General features: G+C 43.7%; 1 protein-coding gene across 1 annotated transcript; it reads right to left on the reverse strand.

The window, feature by feature from the left end:
* Nucleotides 1–282: 282 nt before the first annotated feature.
* pag1 (phosphoprotein membrane anchor with glycosphingolipid microdomains 1) lies at nucleotides 283–17,304 on the reverse strand. Its single transcript, XM_089023465.1, has 7 exons — nucleotides 15,063–17,304; nucleotides 8,196–8,424; nucleotides 8,060–8,117; nucleotides 6,941–7,037; nucleotides 6,698–6,870; nucleotides 5,747–6,136; nucleotides 283–3,036 (listed from the first exon to the last, which is right to left on the reverse strand). Exons 2-7 carry the CDS (start codon nucleotides 8,378–8,380, stop codon nucleotides 2,713–2,715), a joined length of 1,227 nt encoding a protein of 408 aa, XP_088879591.1. The 5' UTR covers nucleotides 8,381–8,424; nucleotides 15,063–17,304; the 3' UTR covers nucleotides 283–2,712.
* Nucleotides 17,305–17,435: the final 131 nt, after the last annotated feature.

A 17,435-nucleotide genomic window follows, 5' to 3' on the forward strand; every position in this document is an offset into this window, starting at 1 on the left:
ACTACAGCACAGGTGTCAAAGTCAAGGCCCGAGGGCCAAATCTGGCCCGCCGCATCATTTTATTCGGCCCACGAAAGCAAATATGATGCTTGCTAAAGTCCCAACCAAAATTTCAAATTGTCATCTGTAAACCACAATACGAGTCATTTTTTTACTTTAAATTTGAAAACTACTTATTCATTAATTTGTTGTGCGCTCTGTATGCAATATGTAGAGGGGATTAAACATTCTAATGGTTTCCTTCGAGAGGAAACTGTAACCATAATGTGAGCCGCGGAAAAATATGAGTTTGGCACCCTTGCAATCATGAATTAGGACCTTAGATTTGTTGGAAAATATATTGATAAAAAAGTTTCACGTTTAATCAACTAGGGTTTTGCGACATCTACAGTTAAACAAACTGGGATCTGCACTTTGGAATTCTTCACATTTATAATTTGATCGAGAACCTTACAGCAAAATGCGCTGCTAAAAACCAAAACAAAACTTGGGGAGTTCGAGGTTACTTCTGAATGCCCAGTTGGGCTGCATGTGTTTTTTTTTATTTTACTTGAAAAGCCACAAGTCTAATACTAGAAAACACATTCAGGAGTTGCGTGATACTTATACAAAACGTCATTGTCACAACAAAACATACATAAAAAGTAGATATATATATTTTAAATAAACGTACCACAAATACAAAATGTACCAACACAACGTATCAGACATCTGATTGTCTACTAGCTCATCGTCAAGTGACTAGCCAGTGGACGATGCCTTTTCCACTTAAATCAGTGCTCTTCTGAATAACAACAATAACAAAAAAAAAAACAGGACAGATAGATGCAAATGCAAAACAAGGTTAACATAGTGCTTTGTAGTAAGTACTGTTGTGCTACTATACATTTAAGCAATAACATTGAAATTGTGCAGAGGAAACAAAAAATAATAATACCGTACCGTGATTGCAGACCTTGTGCTTCGATGCCATCAATGGACCTGAAGACGATATCATGTACCGCAAGATCCTGTAACAAATTGTCTGCGTCGATAACCGAGAAGAATTAACGTATTAATTTAAGCCATTAACTCATTCCCTGCCAGACGATGTGCAAAAATGTGGCCACTCCAGTGCCAGGGTTTTTGTCATTCTCATGCAAATGGCAGGACCCACAGAATATTGAGTTTTAGATGTACATAAATATAAAATTCGGCATAATTTAAGAGTCTCTTCTTTCATCAGAAAAAAAAGAGTTCATTCCTAAGTTATATGAGTCTGGAGTAATATGAGGTGCAAGTGGGGGCGGCTGTACAAAAGGCAAATGCTTCCCCCATCGTGGAAGAGAAGAAAAAAAACATTGCCAGAGGTCTGACCAGCACTTTATCGGCACCTCCCGCAAGAAAAACCAAAACCCGAACAAATTAGGGAATGGCAGCGAATGAGTTAAAAAGTGAAGGTAACGTACCAAATGTTCTCTTGTCTAGAAAAGCGAAAGGAACCTTTCGGGGGAACAAAAATCCAAAGAAAATTTGCTTCTAGCAGACAGGCACACGTTCACAATGGCACGTCGTCGTAAATAAATAAACAAATCCATAGGAAAAGGCCCATTGGGAGATGCTAGAAGCTAGAAGCTAGGTAAAGGCAACTATTATGCTATTGAAGTGATGTCGGCATTATCTGTGGGAACTGAACTGCAGAGCTAGCAAGTGACCACCTAGCATTATGACCCAGGTGGCGCCATCTAGGAAATCTCAAAAAAAGGCTAGACAGTATTTTTATGGATGGTGGCACAAATGGCTTCTAGAAGGAAAGCGACAAATGATTGGAACAAAACAAACAAACAAAAAAATGGGAGTGAATCATGAAAGACTTGAGATTGAACCCAAATTCTCGGCTAAATCCAGCAGATGTTGGTCTGTCTTTGAAGAAGGCCTCCCATGATTTTTGATGGGACATTTCTAGTGGGCTTTCAAAGATTGGGTGTCCAGGTTCAGTTCTTGAAGACTGTCACCCCTTGAATTGCACCTCGGCTTTTCATTTAGCCCCACACTGGTGGGTCCTTGAAGGACTCCAATGTAAAGGTGGATTGGTGAAGCTGGGCAAATTGGGTAGGTCCTTGGATATTGACACGCATGGTGTTATCCATGAAGGCTACTGCCCTCTGAACTGGAATCAAACTTACATTTCAAGGTGTCTCCTTGAAGATAGGCACCTTCAGTGAAGGTTTTCTGAAACCAGATAACTCCAATCAATTTAAGGATGCGTCTCCAAAGGCTGCCTCAAAGGGTCTTTGGCGGAAGGTTCTGCAAAGTGCGCTGCCCGAAATTCCAACTCAAACTTCAGGGGATGTGTTCTGAAATGTATGAGGTGAAGGCTACTGTTCCCTTTTGTGGATTTAAAGATTGGCGAAGAGGGCAAGGACCTCAAGGAGGAAGAGGTGAATAGGATGCCGCCCAAAAATTTGGGACACGACTCGAGACTTGGAATCTTGAATGTTCTTAATATGAAAGAAAGTTGCCCGAGTCCTCTCAAAATCTACACTGGCCTTTTGGAACATTTGAAATTCTTTCAAATTCCTCACGCGTCACCTTTGAAATGCAGCATGTGTGGATTGATATGTCATTACGAGGTATTTGCTATGACCTGGCGGGTATTAGTTAGTACCAATGACAGGTGTACCAAAACATAGCGACCAACCGACACCGATGAGGATGATGAAGACCGGTCGCTCAAAGACGAGACGTTTCCCGACCTAGACCCAAGTCCCCCACGCTCTCGTAGTCCGGTTCCGAGCTGTTCGCCGCATGGGCCTCCTTGCGTCCTTCGTCTGAGCCATTGCTCTTCTTTGGGATGCGGATGCTCTCGTAACCCGGGTCGGCGTCCCCCGCCGGCTGGGCGTAGACATCCTTCACGCTGGCGTAAAGATCGCCGGAGGATCCGGCCGAGATCAGGCCTTTGAGCTCGGCGATGCTGCTGTAGTCGTGTTCCTTGTCCTCACGGCTCACATCGCTGTCCTCCAGCTTTGTTCTGTCCATACTGGAGTACTTGCAAAGCTGAAACACAACATGCACTGTAGTTATATGCTAGGAGATTTAGCATGGCATCAATTATACTTTTCAATCAGCAAACATTAAAGCACAACCGATGCCACCGGACAAGTTGTGTCCATAATTTGTAAAATCGCTTCAAATGACTTCTACTGAGCATATTTTACAAAGATTCCACCGCATATAGCTATATTTTACGTTTTAAGACTCGCGCTGAATATTCAGGAAGTCTTGTTTACGAGTTGATGGCGATGCCTGATGTGACGTCACGGAAGGAATGCCCCTTCGTGTTGATGGTGAAATTAGAAGGAAAACACATCAATAACGCCATGGTGAATCATTGTGTGTTGCACCAAGAAAACTATTTGAGACTAGTTGACACAAATTCCCAGCAGACAAATCGGCCCATTTCCAACAGAGCTTGGGCGCCATCTTGTACATTTTGTGGGACGCTACATTGGAGTCCTGACAGCTCGAATCGATACGGGAAGACTTCTTTAATCAATTGCAAACATTTCTGCTTTTCTCTTCAGAACTATTTGAATCATATTCATAAGTGGATGAGTAACAAGAAAGCATCTTCTCCAAATCTGAAGCCATTGTTTTGATTCTCCAGCAAGGCAAGACGTCTTGGCGTGATGTCACGAACAAGGGGGCGGGACCTTCTCAAACTAGCCATTTCCGGTTTCATTTTGAAGTCGTTTTTGGACACTTTAGGTCATTTTTGCATTTGACTAAAAATATCCTACTGAGTGTTTTGGGTATTTTAGATGCTATCAAACGTTTTTGTGATGTCAGTTAGGAAACCAAAAAATTGTGTCGGTTGTCCTTTAAGCAAACGTCGCAGTGCCAGCAGACCTTTTAGAAGATGAACATGACCCACCTGACGGGCTCCCAGGCCCACCAGAGTCATGGTCCCTGCCTCGACTAGTATTATTATGTTATGCTGGACTGAATAAGATCAACAAAAAGTGAAAATAACAAGTATCAACGGGGACATTTTCAGAAATGACATCCATCATCCCACAAACTTGGATAATTTGGATACAGGACATGACACGGCACTCTCCCTAATTGGCAGGCCAATTTGTGCCAAATGGAAAAAGCAGATCCAGAAAGGTAATCATGCGTCCATAAGTGTATTGATTTAATACCCCGCCCGAAGACGCGGTGATGAATGACCACCGGGTTTCGCCTTGTCTTTCCTAAAATGACAATTTAGCACGCCGTCATCCATCATCATCATCTTTGATAGAATAAAGTGCGGGAACGACTTGGTAAATTAGCCATTTCCGCGCGACGGCGTAGGTTCCTGAGAGACGTTTGAAGCCCTCGGATTGTTCTAAACGTGCGCTTTGTACTCCTTTCACGTAACTTGCCGTCTCCAGAGATCCACAAGAAGGCGCTGTCAGGCAAAAATACAGAAATAAAAAATAGATCCTCAATCGCAAGCTGTTCACATTTTTCCCCAGACGGAAGCACTTTGCTCAAGGCGAGCACCAAACAATCAAAAGATGACAGAGGATCAGACGGTATGCTCCAAGGTTGGGGGTACGGGGGTTGGGGGACCCACCAGGGACTCCACCGTACGTACACATCTTTAGTTGAAGCACTTCTGTAGTTTAACCAGGTTAAACTTGATGGAACAAAGTACTGAGATTTATATCTTGGTGGAGTTGAATACATTTCTCAACTAAGGTTGCTCTACCACTAACCAGTAAAGTTGTCAAACGTTTGGCCTTCGGTCCACCCACCAACAGACCCTTTTCCACTGCGCTTGCTTGTCCAAGTTAAGTTAAGACTGTGCCCAATTTAGCACCAGTTATTTTTTTATTCCACAATTGAAAGTGACTTTAGATCTGGTCCTTGAAAGCGATGCTTAAAATGGATAGAATTATTTGTTGGGCCAGACGACATCATGACAAACCCAGACCATGTCTACTAAGGCGTTTTTGTCACGAAAAAAGAAAACCCGACCATGTATCGTAAGGCGTTGTTATCCTGGAAAAATGGCCATGTCTACTAAGGCGTTTTTATAGTACCTATGCTTGTCTGTGCATTTATTGTAACCCCGCCGGAGGCAATTTTACATACAACGCGGGGGGATGTCGGCACGTAAACCAAAGACGCGCCGTCATCCATCATGGCTCTGGAACAACTTGTCATCGGGACAAATATTGTAGCAGCTGGCTCTCTCGCACCAGATCTGACAAGACAAATCACCTCCGGGTTGAACGCAAGTGTAAACTGCAGGGGGTCGGGAACCACACAGGGTTCATCTTAAATCAGCTTCCCAACCCCATGCACCACAACACGCATATATCTACATTGCAGGGATGCATCTGAAAAATTACAAAAAGGGAGCCAGTTTGGCCCCTTTGTGTCTGGAAAAAGGGGCCAAATTCTAAAATTGATAAAAGGCCATTGGCTATTTTAACAGACGTATATCATATGCGCTAATCATAATCGACTTGCAGGCGGTGCAGGCGCAAGTGGAGTCACAGGGTTGGAACCTTGATTACACAACGCACTCAATTGTGGAAGAAACCTTCTTTGGACGAGGGCAAAGTGAACAGGAAGCGTGAAAGCCGCCGAAAGCTTTATTTGCCTTTCAAACGGTGACTTTTGGACTTTTATGGCCTTATGGGCACAGCGCGCCTGTAAAAACATGGCAGTGACACGTTGCCACCTCGTAAAGTACTAACGGTCGACCTACCTTCCCGTCGTGCAGCTCGGGGCCGGCGTGTCCGTTTGTCAGCGTGGGTTGGTTGTCATTTTCATCCAAAACTTTCTCCGGTAGCGGCGGGGGCATATCCTCGGGTTCGAACTCCAGCGCCGGAGACGGGGCGCTTTCGGGCCGCCGCTTAGCCTCCAAGTCGCGACTGTAGCGGCTCTTTTTGTTGCGGTCTACTGAGGCGTACTCGGGCGCGCCGGGGCCTCCGGCAGGGATGTGGCTGTTGACAAGGGGACGAGGGAGGGGGGCGTCGCCGGCACTTCCGTTGGGGAGGCCCGCTTTCTTCGGGGGGTCTTTGAGTTCCTTCACAGTCTCGTAGAGGGAGTCCTCCACGCTGACGTCGCGGGATGCTGTCGACATGTCTTTAACCATCTGAATCCGCGACCCCAAAGAGGTCAAACCATTACATGGGAAATAGTTTGCTATCAATGTCATAATCAGCCGGTTTTTTTCCCCACAATGCAAAAACACCATTTTTTTATTAAAAAATGATTTTGGATGGGATCAAATTAAATAAATAAAACAAGACACAAAGAGGATAGAAATATAAAATAGAAAAAATATATATTTTGTGAAATCTATAACACATCAATATATAATTACATTATCTATCTATCTATCTATCTATCTATCTATCTATCTATCTATCTATCTATCTATCTATCTATCTATCTATCTATCTATCTATCTATCGTGGATGCTCTCTGTGCACATATAAATAAAAATATTTGATATAGTGTATTTTTTACATGAGTACTTTCATATAATTTTACCTGATTTTTTAGTAGTTAATTAATTGAGGAAAAACTGAGGAGCCATTTGGGAGCCAAAAGAGCCGGATCTTTTTAGTGAGCCGATTCAAAAGAAACGGATCTCTGAAAAGAGCCGGACTTCCCATCACAAACATATACGTAATGTCGATCTATTGCTGACCTCGTAGGTGCTGTCCGCGGATGCGGGCGGGGCGTCGTCCGGGACGACAGAGCTGTTGGGCGGGATGCTCGGCAACTCACGTCCCTGCGGACACTTGGAGGACCTGTGCTCTAATTGACTGTTGGCTATTTCCTCCGATGGCTGAGGACTGCTAGCTTGCGTATCTGTGAAGACTTCACAAGCATGTAACGCCATTAAATTTCGAGCTTCGCCATTGGTCGAAAATGAGCCGCCGTGACGTACTTGTACTGCTGGTGAAAGGTCCGTTGTGAGAACTGCTCATGCAAATGTCCGTCACCGGACTGTCGGCCGACTGGCTGATAGTTTCTCTGTCCGACATCTGGAAAGGAAGGAAACATCATTTAATAATAAGAAGAATAAGAAGAAGAAGAATAAGAATAAGAATAATACATTTTATTTTAAGCGCCTTTCAAAGCTCTCAAAGATACTTTACAGTCACAGACAAGCATAGGTACGATAATAAATAAAATACAATCACAAAATAGAATACAAGAAATAAAATACAAGTATAAATAGAAACAAGAGATAAATTCAATTTTAAATAGGTGGCTTTTGAGATGGGATTTGAAGGTGGGAAGAGAAGACATCTTGCAATCTGAAGCCTTTTTTTTATCTCCTGCAAAGGCGTCGCTAAACAAACAGGTGAGAAGCGTCGTCATCCTCTGCAGAGTTAAAAAGAAAGCAAACAACACGTCACCCCTCCTCCTCTTCTCCTCTTCTTCACCATTAGCGAGATTTGCTCTCGTCAGGAGTTCACATGAGGACGAGAAAGATTTTTTTGGGGTCCTTGTTTCCCTTCTGCAGTGAGTTAAGAGCATAAAACAGAGAGGCTGCGAAATAGCGACACCCAGTGGAGGCGTACGGTAAATGATACTCCGCTCTAGATGACGTCATCTTTTCAACTCCACCAAGCCACTCATTGCTGACATCCAAACATAATAATAATAATAATAATAATAATAATAATAATAATAATAATAACAAATTTCAAGCGCCTTTAATGTACCGGTAACTAAAATGATTTCATATTTTTCATTTGCTTGTCAAAATGTTCTTTTATTTTGAAAAGGTAAAAAATAACTTCAGCGAACAACCTTTTTATTTATTTATTTATTCGTGTATTTATTTATTTATTTATTCATTTATTTATTTCTGTATTCATTTCTGTATTCATTTATTTATTTACAACAAATGACTCGCGTCAATAGACAAATGTAAAAAGAGAACTGAACAGGAAGTACCGGTAACTCATTCAATAGCTTAACTTTTTTTTGGTTTCTTTTATTTGAAAAGTGTGTGTGTGCCCGCATGTGTGTGTGTGTGTGTATGTGGTGTACTCACTCCATCCATGAGGTCCACTCTGTCTCCTGCCGGATGCCCAATGGCTGGTTTCTTCTGCCTGCAAAAGAAGACAAAAAAGGTTGTCTTTCAAGCGATACTGATGAAAACTACATTTCCCATCAGGCATCGCACTCACCCGCGGCAACTGGTGCACAGCAGCAGTAAGACGGACACCAGAAGGAGAGCGGCTACGGCGCTGAGGGCGGCCAGCGGGGCGATCTGGGCGCCGTTGCTAGCCTCGCTGACCACCCACGCCGCCGCCCGGCCCCCCTCGAGGGCCACCTCGGGCCCCCACCACACGGCGCTCCGCAAGGGGGCCATCGTGCATCACACCAGGACAGGAGAGCGCATTGGACAGGCGCCAGCTGGAAAACAAAAAAGACACGTTGACTATGTTTTTCCTTGCAATTGGAATGCGTTTCAATTAAGTGGTGACATCCATAATGCCTTCATGTCATCCAGAAGCCCTTCGTCTCACCTTGGATAAAAATTGATTCGGTTGATTCGCTGCATTGAAAGCAACGTGCACCTGGCATTGACCTGCCTAAGACAGATTCACACACGCTGGGAGCCATCTTGTGGCCTGACCCCATGAAGGCCATTTGGTTGGTTGGTTGGGGGGGGGGGGGGGGTGGACAGAACAGAACAACAGCGCCAAACATCACTCGCACGTGTCGGACTGGCGGTGGGGAACATTTGTTGCCATGGCAACAGCGCCCGGGCAGCAGGTCGGATGATTTTGCCGTGACAAATGCATGGAGCTGTTCTTGCTGCAAACCAGGAAACCAGATAACTATCATTTCATCACTTATGGATAGAAGTTAAAAAACAAAAAACAAAACCTGGCCATTAATAAATCAATTCTGCAAGTGAGCGCCTGGTCCAGACCCCCCGTTGGGTGATTAATTATTCATCCATGTGATACATATTGGGAAAACGTTTTTTTTTTGTCCCTTTATGGACCGTAAAACACCACTTAGATCAGAGGTCCCCAACCCCCGGGCCGCGGACCGGTACCGGTCCGTGGCTCATTTGGCACCGGGCCGCGCAGAAAGAATAAATCATTGACATAATTTCCGTTTTATTTATTATCTGAGTCAGAACGATGTTTTATTTTGAAAAATGACCAGATTACATCCGTCTGTGACTTACTCTTGACGTATTTTCTCTTATTTTGAAGACACGTTTAAACATTACCATGGTGACCATAGAGCATTACGGGGCAGAGACATTACATAATGTTGTTGTTGGCGCGATGTTACCAGGACTCTGCTAATAAAGTTGTATAAAAAAATACACAATGGATTCACGTTTATTATTATATTTTAAAGAAAGAAAAAAAATAGTTTCCATGGCTGTCGTATCATTTTATTTTGTTGTATTCCGCCAGACTCTCCAAAATGGCGGTCAAACGAGAGTATAAATTCCGCATTTTTACATTTAAAAAAGAGGACAATGGTCAAATTTTGAGACTAGAAAATGATGCACATGCCCCAAGCGACCCTCACGTCACGCAAAAACACGTCCGAATTGAGCTCCTTTGCAGGCAGGGCGTGTCTTGCCTAGCAAAGGAAATACAAAAGCGAAGTACAGTGTGACATGTTCCTCTTTTTTTTCTTTTACTTTGAACTTGATCCAAATTTAGTCGCCGTTTGCTCTCACGTGCTTCACTTTCACTTCAGTGCGTCATAAAGCAAAAGGAGGACATGTAAACGCATTCATACTGTCAAACAATGGAGAAGCAAAAGCAAAAAAAAAAAAAAAAATGTTGAGTCAACTTTGTGACAAATACAAACGGATTTGAATGCATTTTGAAATCAAGTACAGTGATTCCTTGGCTTATGAACTTAATTGGTTCCCGGAAAGTGGGCGTAAGGTTAAGAAGTGTGTATTCCAAACCTTAATTTTCCATAGGAAACCATTAAAAGGAGAATAATCAGTTCCCAGGTCCCCATGAAACATAATTTTCAACTAAATAAGCTTTAAAACTACACAAAGTATACCTTATTTTGTATAATAAATGTGATATTGTATTGTTATTAACGAAATAAACTGTTCTGTATAATAAAGTCGTTTTATTTACTTTTGTGATGGTCGTTGGTGGCGTGATGGAATGGATAGCTTTTTGCATCAAGTGTCTCAAGGAGCTCTGGGTTGTACATCAACAGATGCAGGCAGACACACGAGAACCTTCATGAATAGGTTGTGGAGCTTGTCGATTATTTCAATTCAATATCAATAAAATGTCAAAAATAAAACCAAAAAAAGTGACCATATCTCCGAAAAGGTGGCGCCACCAAATGGAACAATGAGACAGAATTAGGCGACCGTGGCGAAGAAAAGAAGCTTAGAAAACAAAGCACGCAAATCTCCATGACGACAAATCATCATCATCATCAGACACACGCGAGGGAGGTTGCTAGGGGGGGTCGGGGGGGGAGGGGCTGGCATCCTCATCCTCACATGCCGCCCGGCATCCTAATCTGTGGCCGTATTGTGTCGCGTCCCCCGTGAATGGCCGTTTGTCCCTCCCTTGGCGGTGAAGGAACGCTGCTTTTGGCGCCAAGTTCCACTGCGGGCGGAACAGATCGCAGCCTTTCGGCTGTTATCAGTGGGGCTTATTTTCATCAAACATCGGTGTCGGAAATGTTCGATCGGACACCGTGGACAAAGATTCGAACCCAGAAAGATCGTCTTTACTGCCGGCAGGAGACGCAGCTATTCAGGACAGACGGCTGAATTCTGCAGCCCTCTGCCAAGCTATTTATTGAGAGTAGATGCAAATTGAAGTGATACATTATTAAAACATACTTTTCTTGATTAGAATAGATAGCTAATGCAATACGGTTCTCCGGTTGCAGCTGTGTGATGGAATTAAGGAGGTGAGCGTTAGGCAAAGTTTTGTAGCCCGTAATAACGTTGCTCGGATTACCCCGCAATACTGCGCGCCGTGGTTTTTATAGGCTTAGCGTTTAGCGGCTAGCATAGATTTTGGCAGGGGCGTTAGCTGAAACGGGGGATCGTCGCAAGACAGGCTTTCAAAGGAATTGTTAGCACGAGCTATGTCGAAAATGTTTGGTAGCTAGCATTTTTTGTATTTTTATAGAAGCTTCGGATGCAGATACGTTGATCAATTTGCTGCTCATTAAAATTAATCTCCTTCACTGTGAACTCATTTTGATGAGCTTGTCGGTCAATGGAAAGCTAGCTACATGCTAACAAGTGAAATGAAGGCACAGGAAATGAGCCGCGTGTTCCCATTTTAGTGACTCGCCTTCAAAGTCACGTCGCCTCATTTTGTAATGTGGCACTCTGACCTATTTGTGGACCCCCCCCCCCCCCCAATTCGCTTGGACCTGCTAATCCTCCAGCGACCCAGAAAGTTCCTTCTCGAGCAGGTGGCAATGTGGGCTGGATGATGAGCCGCACGACAATGGAGGCAGCAGGGCTTTAGCATCCCTCACTGCATTATTCAAAGCCTCCAGAGGAGAGGAACAAGCGGTGAAGAACCAGTTTTAGACTGAACTAGTTCAAAAGTGAAGTTTTGGCTAGCTGTTGGGGGGGTGACATTTTGGATCTCTTTCCATTTTAAACCCAACATGGTTAGAATAAAGGGCACCGTGCGCACTACCCTGATGGTGGCCTTTTCACCCTAAAATTTGAGACGGTCAAAGTATCTTTTTCTGCAAGAATTTGGGTTTGATCTTTTAATGGATGATTTTTACACAGTTACAATACAAGGCGACGCTGCGGCGTGAGCCGAAATTTGTGCTGTCATCAGGTGACAATCTCATGACCTGCCTTAAAAAGAACACCGGTTTGGCAGCGCGTATGGAAATACTCGGCATACCGTCAACAGTCGACATTCCCGAGATGTCTGGGCTTCATCCACATTTCATGGCACCGCCAGGTCCTCAAAGACTCCTTTTTTCGTGCATTTTCCTTCGCAAGAATTCTTACGGTCCGCTGGCGTTCGGTCGTGGCGAAAGAGCCGCTGTGATTGACGGCACTGCAGAGTCGGCGCAAGCGGGCGACGAGGCGGAACGCGCTCGCTGGTGCTGATGCAGCACTTGACATTCGTCGCTGCAGACATGCCGCGGTGCTCCCGAGAGGAAGAGGTTGGGGAGTTCAGTTGTTTTTAACATCTTAGGTATTAAACAGAGAGTCTCAGAGTCAAGAACCATCCATCCATCCATCTTCCGCAACTTATCCGGGGTCAGGTCGCGGGGGCAGCAGTTTCAGTAGGGAAGTCCAGACTCCTCTCCCCAGCCACTTCTTCCAGCTCTTCCTGACGGATCCCGAGGCGTTCCCAGGCCAGCTGGATGACATTGTCTCTCCAACATGTCCTGGGTCGTCCCCATGGTCTTCTGCCAGTGGGGTTTGCCCGGAACACCTCACCAGGGAGGCGTGCGGGAGGCATCCTAATCAAATGCCCGAGCCACCTCATCTGCCTCCTCTCAATGTGGAGGAAAAGCGGCTCTTTACGAGCGATGTGACATTATTTTGGTGAGTGTTTTGGACATTTGTTGTCATGAAATTAATCCAATTGTCGAGCAAAGAGCTTTTAGGGAGAAGGCTAGCAGTACATTATCATTTCTTTGTTGGGCAATTCATCCTCCGAGACAGGAAGCCACGCTTTGCTCTCCGTGTCGTGGTGACTCGAGTCGCAGTAGAGGGACTGGTGATTTCCCACCAGAGCCTCCCAGAAGCAATCTCTCCTAATCGCATCCGGCATGTTTTCTCGCCGCAAACACACAGCGCAAATACGAAGCAAAGACTAGATGCTCGGAGCTATTGCGCAGGCAGGAATGCGGCCAGTGTACATCAGGACAAACGAGGCTGCTTTTAAACGCGTTGCGGTGGGAAGCAAACGACTCGTTTGATGTGGTTTTTGAGGTGTTAGCTCAGCGCGCGTCAACCCTGCAATCAGCGTGGCTAATGGTGAACACGCGAGGTCAGCTAGCTTCCCTTTTACGGCCGCGTACGCTTCCTGATGGGAGCGATGTTTGCTGCGGTTGCGAGTTCTCCTGCAAATGGGATACGGCAGCGCTTGCCAAGTGCCCCGCGTCACAAAAGACCAATCAATTCTTAGAAGGTCAGCAGCCCCGGCGCTGAATATCAATATACGTACTCGTTTTACGATTACAACCGCCCTCTTTGCCTTTTCATTTTCCTCATCGGTCACTCGTGTGGTCACGTCCTCTCGTTCTGGTTGTCGGATTCACTGCTTTTTGTGCATAACGGACTAGTTGATGTGCAACTTTAGGGTGATGAAAGTAAGGCTGCAGTCATGGAATATTTTTCAAATTAATTATTCTACCAATAATTCACAAATTATATATGCGATCAATTAAAAAGCAATTTTGCATTATTAACCCATTCGCTGCCATTCCTGAATGTATTTGGGAATTGAAAAGTGTGACGTGGAACGCCATTCCCGAATTTGCTCAGGTTTTTGGGTTTTCTTGCGGGGGGTGCTGATAAAGCGCTGGTCAGACATCTGGCAATGTTTTTCCCTTCCACGAGGGGTCAGTATTTGCCTATTGTTCATGTTAGCGCTTTGTTACAGCTTCAGCTGTTGTTAAAGCGCTATATAAATCAATATTTATGTATTGTATTCAGATAACTACAGACCCATATAACTTAGGAATTAACTTAATAATACTGTAGATAGTGCAAGTATCAAGAAATGCATATTGATATACGTTGCATCAACCCATATTTACAGTACAAGTGTCCAGTGTTTTGAGCCTCCGTTTAGTTTCTAATCACGTCTAGTCAGCAGACTTAAGGTGGCGTGAAGGTGTGTCGAGGTGGATGAGCTCGGAGAAGCAAGTAGGAGCGAGGCCGTTGAAAGATTTGTAAGTCAATGAGATCTTGAAAAGAACTCTAAAATGTATGTGGAGCCAGTGAAGTAATACCAGAGGAGTGAACAACCTTGAAAGGCTACAAATTGAGTAAATGCAGGCACACGGTATACACATTTGCCAAACCAAAACCTTCCTTCTCAAGAACATTCTTGGAAACCGTCTAATATGCAACAGCTGCAGCAATAACTAATCATCGAGTTCCATCCCAGCATGGTAGGGAGTCCCATCAGCTGCCCTCCTTCTTCTGCACCGATCATGCGCTGTGAGATGTGGACGAGTTGAGGATCTTATATCGAGAGATGTGTGTATACCCCAGGGCTCAGGAACCTATGGCTCGCGAGCTATATATGGCTCTTTTGATGATTGCATCTGGATCGCCGATCATATGAAATACATATTCGTGCTTTTTCGCTGTTTATTTCCTGTTTGGGCCGCAGTTGGCGGAAAGCGCAATTTTGATTGGATGATACCGGCTGTTGTTGAAACAGGTAAACGCCCCTTTTAAATAATCCAGACGAGTAAAAAAATATATATATACACTTCAGGTTGAATAAACCGAAGGATTCGCCATTGTGGAGAGAAACGGTTCTGATTCTAATTTGCAATGAAACAATACTATCGATGAAACAGTCAAAAATGTCAGTGGCACTTCGACATTTTGTTGAAAAGTGGCCATACGCGTGTCTCACTTCAAAACATTTCTAAATATTTTACTTTTATGGCTCTCTTCGTCAAAAAGTTACCCGACCCCTGCTATACCTTATTTGAAATTGCATTCAAAACAATAGCCAAACACACTCCACACTCTCCGGGGGGGCTGGTGACACATTCCCGGCTTGTCAAGGGGTAAAACGCGGGGCTTCGTACTGATACTAGTGCAAGTAGGTATACCAAATAAAAGTGTCCCGTGTGAGTGACAGGTTCCCCACCCACAACCCTGGTCAAAATGTCAACACAAGCACGGTTGGGAGCGACTGAAGATGCGTTCAATGTCACTGTTATTTTCATAATGAGGAACCCAGCAACAAGTCACCATTGAATGATCGGTATTTTTACCATAACTCGCATAACATTATTACGCACAAATCAACATGCCATTAAGGGAATAAAATTGAACCCGAAGTGGTTGTTACCTCGCGAGGGTCTTCTACGCAGAAGCTTCCCGCCGTCGGAATGCGTCGTATCGCTCCGTTAAACGTTTCCCCCGTGGTCGTCGTGTCGCGTCCCGGCGTAAGATGGAGGCGTTGTCGAAATGGGGATGCGACTGTGTCTCTGGCGGTGTTCAAAGTGCGTCCATTTCTCCATCCAGAGGAAGTGAAAAGCAAAAGCCGTCGGTATCGTTGCCGATGATTTGGCCGAATGAGCCCCACCGTTGCCCCGCCAGCAACGCGCTGCCTCAGCCGGGAGCCAAGCAGCCAATCAACGAGGATATTGCTACCCCCCCCCCCAATGGATTGTGGGTAATGTAGTCTTACCACGAAGAAATGGGAACACGTTAAGCATTCATCAAGTAACTATTTAATCACACGGTCGACAAATATTAAAAGTTATGTTAAACTGGCTGTTGAAATAACAAAATAAGCTAATGAAGCTATAAATAACCAATTGTTAAACAAAAACAAAAATGTACAAGAAAAAAAGGTACACTAATCATCACGTTATAGTTTCTCTTTTTAAGTAGAAATATTCATATTTTTTACCAAATTATAAATAATCAACCATTACAGAGATTTATTAAGGCAATTACAACATGCTAAATATGTAATGTGTGTAAAATGTGTATTGATGTTAATAGATCCATTGTTTTTATTTAATTACTGTACTTCTATTTGTTCCGTCAACTAACTAATTATTTAAGAAAGGGACTTCTGCATTTTCTGGGACGCTTCTCCGAATCTGAAGCCATTGTTTTGATTCGTGAGCAAGGCAAGCAAGTGTTTTGGGTATTTTAGATGCTATCAAACGTTTTTCTGATGTCAGTTAGGAAACAAAAAATGGTGTCGGTTGTCCTTTAAGTAAAACACACTTCCGACTCTCGCCTGTGAATGGAACTGCATACTTGCCGAACAACGTATTCTATTCCCGTTGTAACGGAAACAATCCTCCATCCACTAATGGAATGTCCGCACTTTGAGCATATGTCTTGAAAGAAATAGTGGGGGTTTCCCTGTAGTTAAGTCCACTTTGAGTTCATGGGGCTATTGACAAGTCATAATACGTTTTTATTTGCTTCTCTATAACCGTTTTTTGAAACAGCACATGATATGTGTTGTTATCGTGCCTCCGGCCGGCCTCCTTCCTGAAACAAATGTGACCGCCGCCGACTGTGACAGTTGGACAGTGGAGCCAAATGGCGGCTAAATTTAGATGGAGACTCCAGCATTTCCTTAACACACACACACACACAAAGTCCTGTCGATGATTATTTGAGTCATTTTTACGTCTCCGACTGTAAGAAAGGGGCGACAGCGTAGCACAATAAATCTTCAAGTGGAGGGGGGGGGGGGTGACCTAAAAGAATGGACTGGCTATTTTTTGCATGCAGCAATTCCCCCTCTGTCACAACACAAGTATTATCTTTGCAACATACAGAATACTGTATTGTCTCCACGAATGAGACCACCCCACCCAAAATTCTGTCATGTGCGTGGAAGAACATTTTTGCATCTGCTTGATGTGAAATCAGGCGTGTGTGTTCATCGTAGCATGCATACAAACCAATGTAGAAGCTATGTGCGGGTTTATTCAAGTGTTTTTTTTCCTTCTTAATTCCTCATTATTGAACAAATTACACGTTCTCCCCGTGCCTGTGTGAGGTTTCTGCAACTATTGCAGTTTTCTCCCAATATGCACGGCAGGTGAATGGAACACTCTAAAATGAGTGTGAATGACTGTTCGGCTATCCGTGTCGCTTTGAATAGCTCGCAAGCAGTTCAAGGTGTACCTCACCAAATTCCCAAAGACAGCTGGGATAGACATCAGCATGCCCACGAACCTTGTGGGGAGGAGCAGATTAGGAAATGGATGGATGGAAGGACAAATAATGTAGGACATCCTAAATGAAAATATATTTACATTTTTAATGTGAAATACTTAAATCAAGAAATGATTCACAATGAGCAAATTAATAACATTCCAATACATACATTTTCATCGATCAATTTGGAGAAAAAAAGCAGAGAAAGCACACAAGCCCCTCATTATAGTATAGAGTATATTATAGATTAGATTAGATGAGCCTGTATTTGTTTTACAGTGGAGAAATTTACATTTCACAGCAGCAGAAACAAAATACAGGAGCTGCTGTAAAGGCAGCCACGCTTGTGGTAAAAAAAAAGTTAAAAAAAAAAAAGCAAAATAACTAATAATGTGACACAACACAAATGACACAGTCTTTAATTTTATTATTCATTTATTATAATAATAGTAATAATAATACATTTCATTTATAAGCACCTTTTAAAAGTCTTGATAGTTATGAATAAAAATAAGAGCAAACATAATTT

The sequence above is a fragment of the Hippocampus bargibanti genome, linkage group LG20 (assembly GCF_051943395.1).
Source record: "Hippocampus bargibanti isolate YZ-2025 linkage group LG20, ASM5194339v1, whole genome shotgun sequence".
In the NCBI taxonomy this organism is placed as follows: domain Eukaryota; kingdom Metazoa; phylum Chordata; class Actinopteri; order Syngnathiformes; family Syngnathidae; genus Hippocampus; species Hippocampus bargibanti.

Excerpts from the sequence above, each read along its gene's own strand:
- pag1 (XM_089023465.1), bottom strand. The coding sequence starts at position 8,380 with ATGGCCCCCTTGCGGAGCGCCGTGTGGTGGGGGCCCGAGGTGGCCCTC. Across the intron at positions 7,038-8,059 it reads GAGTGGACCTCATGGATGGA|ATGTCGGACAGAGAAACTAT; the intron begins GTGAGTACACCA and ends CTTCCTTTCCAG. Across the intron at positions 6,137-6,697 it reads CCGCGGACAGCACCTACGAG|ATGGTTAAAGACATGTCGAC; the intron begins GTCAGCAATAGA and ends TCGCGGATTCAG.